This window comes from Montipora foliosa, chromosome 3 (assembly GCF_036669935.1).
Source record: "Montipora foliosa isolate CH-2021 chromosome 3, ASM3666993v2, whole genome shotgun sequence".
NCBI classification, from domain to species: domain Eukaryota; kingdom Metazoa; phylum Cnidaria; class Anthozoa; order Scleractinia; family Acroporidae; genus Montipora; species Montipora foliosa.
The window spans coordinates 13,902,726-13,912,725 of NC_090871.1; the positions used below are offsets into that span (position 1 = coordinate 13,902,726).

Below are 10,000 nucleotides of genomic sequence, written 5' to 3' on the forward strand. Positions count from 1 at the left end.
ACGCAAGCATTATACAGTGTAATCTTATCTTAAAATCAGATCAGTTCATTGCAAAGTAAATTTCATCATGCTTGGTCTAGAAGATTTCTTGAACTTTTCCAAAAAAAAAAAAAAACTCACCTGTATCCACTTGTAGTTTGGAAGATCTGCTCCATTTCCAGTATTTGGTTTCATTTTTCCCTTTGCATCTTCGTCTTCCTCATCATCTGAACCTTCGGCTTTTTTAGGCTTGGAAAAAATGTATATATAATTAATTATTTAATAATTATTATCATTGTTAAAATATTTGTAATACGTAATAAATGTGAAAATTCCACCAAAGCATTACAGAAAACTGATACCCAAGAAAAAAGTTTCAAGAAGGAAGGTTGATCAAGGTCTGACTAAACACTGCATTCAGTTTCACTCACCACGCTACCCTCTCCATTCTTTTTGTTTTCATTGTCATTCGTATCCTCCTTTTCCATCTCTTCCACTTGTTGTTTTTTCGTTTCTTCTTCTTTCTTTATTCTCTCCGCCTCTTCAGCTGTGACCTCTTGAATCTTAGGTTCATCTTTTTTCTCGGCTTCCTTTTTAGCTTTGGCTGCTTTCAAAGCTTCTGCCTCTTTTCTTTCTCTGTCCTTTTTCTGATGAGCACAAAAAAGATGGGCATGATACACATAGTTTTTTTTTTTTTTTTGCAAATTCAATTCTAGCATTTAGATGTATATGCTTGAAATATCCAAATTAAACATTTGGATCCCCCCCATAATCCTTGATAGGCTAGGCTAAGGAGAGGAATATGTACTTCCCCATAAACGCAGCAGACTTTGCGTTCACCTTGTACATACACGTACGGTTACCACAACAGCTATTGCCAATTTCTGTGGCAACATAGATCAGCAGCTCCCCTAGACTTGTCCCGATTATTTAAAGTGGTACCAGGGTTGTATATAAGAGCCGGCAGCCGGCGAAGTTCGCCGGCTTCTATGTCAGGTTTCGCCGGCTACTTTCATTGTTTGAAGAGTCAAGACATGTAGTAGAGGAGATGATGTTTATGAGGTCTAAACTACTTGGGCTCAATGCAAATAAAAATTTGCAGTGCCTATCTTTTCTGAAAACACATAAAAGACTTCTGACTCAAGGGCAGTTTAAAAACGTTATGCTTGAGACTTTCGTTTTGAAAAAATCTTGCTTCGGTAGCGGGAAAGTAGGAACAATATGATTTGTTGTCCGCCATATTGGATTTCGATATCTTTAAACATCCACCGATTGTATCTTACCGGAAGGAAAGATCACTCAAGGACGTTTCAGTCCGCGCAAAACTTCCTTTAATCACGCCGCAATCATAAAAAAAACTTATAAACAAAGAAACACTTTCAAAAGGTTTGTTCTCAATCCAGAAGGAAATTTACATATGATGTTCTGCTAGCAACACGCTCAGCCTGCGTTCACGCATCTCTTACCACAACTCAACTGAGGAACAAAACTAGCCCCTGATCATTCACTAACCGCTCCTTTGTTTTCACTTCGAACCTTTCAGTTGATCATTTATAGCGAACGTAGAAGCTGAGGACTCGTAGACTTTATTTAAACACTTGAACGTAACGCTCCTCGGAGTTAAATCCTACTTGCCCGAGTAAGTGCTCGTCCTCTCGAGGGCATCTCTACGCTTCAACATGAAAACGGATCTTTATCCAACGTCACTCTTGATCAACTCTCGCTGCTTTACGGAACTCCTAAACTCTTCGAAAAAAAACTACATCACTCTTAAACCGCTGGAGTGATTTTCAATTTTCGAAATTACAACAACCAAGTTCCGCAAGCATATTTTCCCGCTAATTACACAATGGAACGAATGTGTGTCATCTTCGCACCTAAACAGGATCGAAACATCCTTTACGCCATTGGCCAATTAGTATCCTCCAATCAGCTTCTTTATTTAACAACCAATCAGAAGCCTTTGCTGGTCTAGTCCTTCAAAGTATGTGCCATCTTTACAAGTTGTCAAGTGGCAATATTTGCCAGGCTCGTTAGCTCCAGCAAAACCACCAAAAAGATACAAAAAATATCACTCAACTTTTTGTTTATAGGGTTGTATTATTGAAATATCACTTCGTCTTTCTTTGAGTAACATGGTTTTCATAGTATAATTGCAGCTTGATTTATCCTTCTAATGTCTGAGTTTCATGGCCCAAAATGTCAGGAAATGCATTTTCTGGCATTCAGTTTTCAAAAATTTAACCCTAACCCCCGGACCCCCCTAGAAGCGATGGGCTAAAGCCCATCGGGTGGGTCCTCTGGACCCACAACCGTCTATTTTGCAAAAAAATCCGGCTACTTAAAACCTTAAAGAAAACCCTGGGTACTATGACAAAAATCACATCTTTCCTATCTAAGCCATTTTGAAACATAAACAAGTAGTCTGTGTGAGAAGAAACATTACTTTTTTCAAATATCTCTTTTCGTTCCAGAGATATTCGAGTTTTTAAAATATGCAAATTAGCCAAGTGATGGCGTCATTCACTCAACCAAATTTTGTTCAAATATGATGAAAAGAGATATCTCAGCTAATTTGTATCAGAAATTTTTGATTTTTTGCAGTAAGATTCTACTAAATGATCTCCACAATATGAGCTTAACAGTTCTATTACCATGGCATCATACTGGATTCCAGACCTCCCCCATATTAAAAGCTTTTCTGGCCACCTTTGGCATTCCATTTTGATATTTGCTAACAGCACTTCATATGCATGATCCAGCAAGCATATACATGTAAATAAGTTAGCTCGAGTTTGTGGCCTTGTTTAACATTTTTCAAGCTGAAAATCACTAACATGTTGAAATCAAGTGGGTGGGGACTGGAAAAGAGTGAGTTGCCATGGGAACATAATTTTTTATAGCCATAGGTGTGTTACCTGTAGAACTACTGTATTAGACTACCAAGTTTCAATGGTCTGCGCTGCAAATTGGCCAAGGTAGCTCTATTTATATACTCAATATAATATTGGGTTGCTTGTATGACGTCATCAGTCATCTCATTTGCATATTTACCCATTTTTCAAACTTAAATATTTCCGGAACTAATGAAGATAAATTATTTGCAAACAGTAAATGGCGTTTTTGCTCTATCATGGAATTCTATGTGATACACTCAAAAAATTTAGGGGTAAAAATTTGATCATAGTACCACTTTAAAATCCTGATCCTACAGAGTTAATGAACCAACAGTATTGCTCGAAACTATTTGTGCATTTGCTGGGGTTCTGACCAGGTGAAACCGCAGATTCAGTATTCAGTTTGAAGTAAAACCTTGTCTGTGGTAACCGAAAACCAAGGTTTCACCTTTAAGAGTTTGTATTTTAGAGCAGATGCTATCAAAGAAGTCTGCATATTTTTGTGGATGGATCGCATCAATAATTAATATGTATATTTGCCACATTTACAATCTAAGATGGTAGGCTCACTCGATTATAACAAAGTCCCTTCAAGAAATTTACCACATGTTTGGGAAATCTCTTGTCTTAACAGTGACAGCGGCCGGCCTTGAAAGATACGGGAAAGACATTTTGATCTCATCGACTGAAAGATGGAAGAAAACGATTAACTGTACAAGTAATTGTCAGCTGGCTCTCCATTTGTTACAAACTTGTTACATGTAAGCAGTTGGCATTGAACAGCATATTTCATGAGCTATCACTCTCACTCACGAGACAGAAGCATGCAGCTTAGTTTATTTACGCTTTAACTTGCCAAATTCGCAGAGGCTTAAACTTGTCTATCGTATGGTCGTTGAAGCGTTAGTTCAAGTTAATCTTACTAATTCAGAAGAATAAATATTTCTGAATTTCAAGCTCAACTGCTGAATGACCTGCTACTTAATATTTTCAATCAGAAATGATCGTAATTCATGCGCGACAAGGAATTGCTTAACAAACTTCGGAATACAGTGACTGTTCTTCGCTGGTATACTTGAGTCATTGATAAGGTTTAGATCAAAGTTGGAACTTTTCAACAAATATCCCGTAAACAATTATATTTGGACAGGACACAAAATTTGAAGCGTTTTTTATTCTAAATGTATCAGACTGCACTAGCGACGACTAGTTACGCATAATCCACACACTGTTTTTTTTTTAAGAAATGCTTTTTCTATCCCTTAGGGAGAACTGTTCATCATGAAAGCGAAAAACTTACAAATTATTAAATATAAAGATGTAAGAATTATGCACGATGAAAGGTTATTATCAACATTCTCTGTTCTCTGTCACCGCAAACTGAGACGAACATAACAGGCTTTCAAGACAGTGAATTGTGTTACGTCGGTGCTGCGAAAAACAGTTTGCATATTCACTCTTTACCTTGGGGAGCTAGGTGTGATAACATCAAACAACGCTTTACAACCATTGTTTTCTTGCAGCACATTACGGCAATTAAATCGGCCATGGCATTCCTTTGCTTTCGTCTTTGCCTCGGTTGTGATTTTCGTCCAACCTAGGTGATTTCGCGGTGAACACTATCGGCAAAGATGAGGTATTGCCGAATGATATTTCAAATGCACTAATAGTTTCAAGCGGTACTGTAGGTTGTCTCACCAAGCTGACAGTTTAGTATCAGTTTTATTTATTTGGTTATTTATTTACCATTTACATGTAAGTCCTATGTTCAATGCTGAATATAGACCCTAAAGGACTACATAAAACTATTACAAAAGATAATAAAATGTAAATAACAATATTATAAACACAAATGGAACTAATAAAATTTTATGTGGAAATTTCACTCTAGAAAGATTTAAGTGATTCTTTCAATGCTACTTCCTTTGGTAGCTTGTCCCATTCCCGTACGATTCTAGGAAAGAAAGAACACTAGTCTTATAAAATCACACTTTGCATTTAGAGTCATAGATTCATGCAAAGAGGAATAGCCAATTGGATGGTGATTAGTAGATTATAATAACGAAAGCTGCCAAACAATTGGCTGTTTGCCGAGCACTGGACTGATTGAAGTAGCTGCATTCACAGATTTTACTTTGCTAACGCCAGACGATTTCGCTCATCGATAAGAACCCATCTAGGGCGAAAGGAGCGAGAAGTACATAAGCCCAATAATTAATATTATTTGTAAAATTTTCACTGAAACAAACCTCTTCAATTCTTTTCTGGTGCTCTTTGAACTTGCTCATCACTATTTTCTCCGCCTCTGCTTTGCCAGCGCCAACAAAGAAGTCTGTTTTTCTCTCCAGAAATCCGAAGAAAACATCCAACAACTATAAGCGGAGTGAAAACACATGTACCTAAAAATTGATTATAGTCCAAAAGGCTTTCAAGTAGTTTGCTTAAGTTAGCAAAAAGCATGATCTAATATTTTTCCCACAAATTAATCTCGCAGTATTGAGCAATTGGATACAATTTCAGCGACTAACGAGGTCAATTCTCCTAGACCTAAGCACAGATCTGTAGAAAATCCCCGGAGAAAATCGGCATTGCTGGAGCAGATATTTCCCATGCAGACATGTCATACCTCCGAAATCCCTCCTTCGCACTGTTGAGCTATCGCCAGTAACATGCCATCAAATCGCTCAGGGTTTGCGTCTGTCATATTTCTGTCAAACGAACAAGACGTAACCTCTGTAAAATTCGCAATTTATGATTAGAAACCGTGGAAAATGTGCACAAGAGAACATGCGCTTCTCCTCGCAACGAGTTACGAACTCGTGTTTGACGGTAGTTGTATCATGTATGATATACTATTGTATCTACCTCTCAAATGACCCCTCAAAGTATTCTGGGATATTTTCAGTAGTTTTGTTCCCAGGACTATTTCCCAAATTTTTGCCGTGCTGCGCGTTGATGGGTACAAATATGGCGTATGAGGAAAAAGGAACAAGTCCATTTTCTTTTGATGAGCTTGTAAATATTTTTGGCTATCTTCCACCAGAAAGCCTAGCCAAATGTTCTCAAGTTTGTAGAGATTGGTACCAAGTCTCCCAAGTCGGATCCTTATGGAAGAGGCATTGTTTACAGCGCTGGAACTTTTGCCACCTAGGGAAACTGAAACCTGGTGGGTAACAAAAACCAATTGCGGAAAATTAATTCAGATTTTAAAGGAACGAGGCATGATACAATGTCCTGTTGAGGTGCAAATGAGATGCAAGGTGGGCTAGATTGCAGAATACCCGGCCCACCAAATGTCCTACTTAAAAAAGCTGCCACCGCTATCGCCCATTCGTGTTTAACAATGCTGCTTCCGCGTCCACTAAACTGTATACCTGCCAACTCTCACACCTTAGGCGTGAGTCTCACTCCTGCGGGTTGAAAACTTCGATCGCACGCCGGCTAACGCTTGCGGGCCAATTTCTCACACCTGATGGAAAAATGTGAGTTGTTGCCGTCTTGCTTGACACAATTTCCAAAAATATGTCAACTCAGACCGATGTAAGGAACGAAAACCATGTGTAAAATGAATAAATGACAATACCTTTCTCACGATCTCTGATTTTTTAAGTGAAAAGCACTGGGAGGGAGCTCACGTTTATACGTCTTCGGAAGACTTCGGAAATGATTGTGTCGTCTTCAAAAATCCCAGCACTCCCAGGATAAAAATCTCACGCCTATATCTCAGAAAAAGTTGGCAGGTATATAAATGTCTTACTTAAAAAACTGCTACCACAGTCCTGCAGTCGTGTCTAACAATGCTGCTTGTCCGTAGTGGCATGGGACAAAAAATGATATTCATATAAACAACTCTGTTCCTAAACCGCGTATTCTGCAATCACTCCACTTCTTAAATTTCATTTTGCTGTTCCGTTAACTACACTTTTCACGAGAATGATAATATTATAATACTTGACTTTCTGTGATTAGAACACCCTGCACAGAGATGGCGTTAAACCTCTGCAGGCGTAAACACTGCAGACCTGGCCTCAGCTGTTCAACAGCTGGATAGTGATTTATCCGACGGATAGCACTATCCATCGTTTGAACAACTGGGTCCTGGGGCTTAGAGACTAAGCATCTTCTGGAGGATTAGGGTGGACCCAATGACTGTGCAGGCCTGCATTCCTTCCAACACACCCAGAATCTCTAGATCTTTCAAAGCACCCCCCAGCTGACCAGACATCACACCCAAACAACCAGCCACCAGCAACACAATCTTCGTTGACACCTGATGTATCTTCCTGATTTCCTTTGCCAGAGGAGAGTAGTTGGTGATTTTCTCATCCTGTTTAGTCATCACATTCCTATCCCAAGGCACCAAGAAATCAACAAACATCCACTCATGACCTGCTCGATCCACCACAGTAATGTCTGGACAATTATGTTCCATCTTCAGTGTTGGTGGGAGGCGCGGTGGCCTCATGGTTAGTGTGCTTGACTCCGGAGCCAGTGGTCCTGGTTCGGGTCCTGGCCGGGGATATTGTGTTGTGTTCTTAGGCAAGACACTTAACTCTCACGGTGCCTCTCTCCATGTGCATATATGGGTACCGGCGAATTTAATGCTGGGTGGTAACCCTGCAATGGACTGATACCCCATCCAGGGGGGAGTAGAAATACTCCAAGTCTCTTCATGCCATGGAAACCGCAATAAGCTCCGGCCTGATGGGCCTTCTGGCTCGTATGCAGAGACTTTACCTTTTCACTAATAATAATAATAATAATAATAATAATAATAATAATAATAATAATAACAATAATTAGCCAGATTGGAGCTTGAGATCAACAAAAGCATGAATGAGATACCGGTACCTTTGGCTCCATGCATGATCCCAGAGAGCACCACTTCAAAATGTGCTGGGAAGGGTAGCTGGGAGTTTGTTTTGATGTGGGAGGAAAGTCAGAGTTCCTGGAGAGAGAAACCCTTGATTCAAATTAGAAGCCTACAAACCATCAGAGAAGTGGGAGGGGTTGTTATTCCATCTGGCTGTGGTGCTGTTCTCTGAGATCATGCATGAGTCTTGTTTAGGAGGCCAGTGCCTAGCCAGCTGCTCAGCTCCTTTTGTCCGACCTTGTTGAGCTGCGCCCTTAGCAATTCAATCTCTGACTTTGAGACTTTCAAGTCAGATATTATTATGTTTCCATACAGGTGTCCATTTTTTTTTACTACAGTTTGAACAGCACTAGTTACAATCTATATGACATGAAACTTGATTCAAGTTAATGCCTATTCATCCATTTTTGTGGGAGGTAAGAATTACCTTTGACTCCAGAAGTACGAACATCTTCCCTACTTACTTCAGTTTTGCTACCGATAATCTTTTGTAGGTGAGAGGACGTGGCAAAAGTACTTCATGGCTCGCAATAAGATTGAGACGGGTGCAGCCACAGGAAGGGCAGGTCTGGATTATGTTTGCAAAACCCTTCATGGACACCGAAGTCTAGTGTCAGATGTGGTTTTCCTCACAACCAATGATATTTATGACATGGACATAATTGACCAGAATGCCTATCCTGTTGTTGCCACGTGTAGTCAAGACAAATCTGTCTGTGTCTGGAATGTGAAAGAGGGAAAGTATTTATGGAAGAAGGAGGCCCATGAAGCTTCAGTCGCATGCCTGGCGGTGATATCCCATAATTCACTCTTGGCAAGTGGTGACATGGAGGGAGGGATTCAACTATGGGATGTCAACAGTCAAGAACATACAGCTTTACAAGGGAGCCATTCTGCCATCATAGCTAAAATGCTGTGTGGAAATAATGAGATTGGAAAAGAAAGAAAAGATAATGGCAATCGTCTTCTCATGGTTGGGTATAGAGATGGTTATGTGAAGATATGGGACACAAGAGTGACAGCAAACCCTCAGTTTGAGCTGATCTGCCCATTTGGTTTGAGTGACCTGAAGCTCCAATCCGATTATGTGCTTGCTGCAGCTTCAAAGCTTGATAGTGTTGTCAAGATATTCGATATAAGATACCTGGCACCAGAGTGCTGGAAGCGGCCTGAGCTTCACACCCTTCAGCATCCATCAGATGCAACAGTCATGTGCCTGAGCTGGGCTAGCACCAAGCAGAATCAGCTCATTGCTGGGTATGACAATGGCGACATTGTTCTCTGGAACGGCAACAGTGGGCAACAGGTGCATTGCTTTAAAGGCCACACCAGGGGTGTGTCCTGTGTGAGCACTTTAGGGTCAAGTGTCGTCTCTGGTGGCCATGACTACACTGTTCGTCTGTGGGACTTACATTCCCTCAAAGGCTTACAAACCCATATGGATCATGAGGGACCAGTTACTGGGCTCTTTGTGGATGCATATCGTGTCATGTCGTGCTCACGAGACTACTCCATCAGAACATATTGCTGGTCTAAGATGGGATCATCTCCCCGATCCCTTGACAGTAAATACACTTTGCTTGGTGGATCCCTCCAAAGAGCTGGAAATGGATTTGAGAAAGTAGTTTGTGACTACTCTGCGTGTGTTGGAATAGCTAATGATGTTCTGAAGGCCTATTCTTTTCAAATATAACAAATTAATTGCAGGTAAAAATGCCTTAGTTAATGTTTAATGTGCAGGGATGGCTTAGTGGTGAGAGCACTCGCCTCCCACCAATGTGGCTTGGGTTCGATTCCCAGACTCAGCGTCATATGTGGGTTGAGTTTGTTGGTTCTCTACTCTGCACCAAGAGGTTTTCTCCGGGTACTCCGGTTTTCCCTTCTCCTCAAAAACCAACATTTGACTTGATTTGCGTTAATTGTTAATTTCCGTTTACCGTGTCCCCAATTAGTGCTCCAGTGCTAGATTAACTAGACACTTAAATAAAGTTCCTTTCGTTTCCTTTCCTTTAACCAGCGAGCAAGCTCACCACTTCTGGGATTGCAACCGATTTGGAATAAGGGGATTGATTCAAAACGGGTTGTTTCCCTCGCCTTGTCGCATGACATCTCACAATTACTGATAACTCATTGTCCTAGTTCCCCCTAGTTACGGATAGCTTTCTTACAGTTTTGTTGAACTTTGTTGGGTCCAGCCTGAGTCTAAGGTTTAAACCTAGGCCTGGGTCTGGCTCTGTTGCTGGCGTGGCCT

The 10,000-nt window shown here is 40.5% G+C and overlaps 2 protein-coding genes across 2 annotated transcripts in view; one reads left to right on the forward strand and one right to left on the reverse strand.

The window, feature by feature from the left end:
* Nucleotides 1-5,710, reverse strand: part of LOC137996845 (nuclear migration protein nudC-like) — a 37,672-nt gene extending 31,962 nt beyond the window's left edge. The window contains exons 1-4 of the mRNA XM_068842455.1: nt 5,503-5,710; nt 5,126-5,248; nt 411-626; nt 121-228 (exon numbers count right to left, since the gene is read on the reverse strand). Coding sequence (XP_068698556.1) covers nt 121-228; nt 411-626; nt 5,126-5,248; nt 5,503-5,580 — 525 coding nt within the window. The 5' untranslated portion in view covers nt 5,581-5,710. The remainder of the gene's footprint in view (nt 1-120; nt 229-410; nt 627-5,125; nt 5,249-5,502) is intronic.
* Nucleotides 5,711-5,815: 105 nt separating this feature from the next.
* The window catches only part of LOC137996841 (uncharacterized), a 5,585-nt gene continuing 1,400 nt past the window's right edge, over nt 5,816-10,000 (forward strand). The window contains exons 1-2 of the mRNA XM_068842449.1: nt 5,816-6,042; nt 8,244-10,000. The exon at nt 8,244-10,000 is cut by the window's right edge and continues 1,400 nt beyond it. Coding sequence (XP_068698550.1) covers nt 5,832-6,042; nt 8,244-9,442 — 1,410 coding nt within the window. The 5' untranslated portion in view covers nt 5,816-5,831 and the 3' untranslated portion in view covers nt 9,443-10,000. The remainder of the gene's footprint in view (nt 6,043-8,243) is intronic.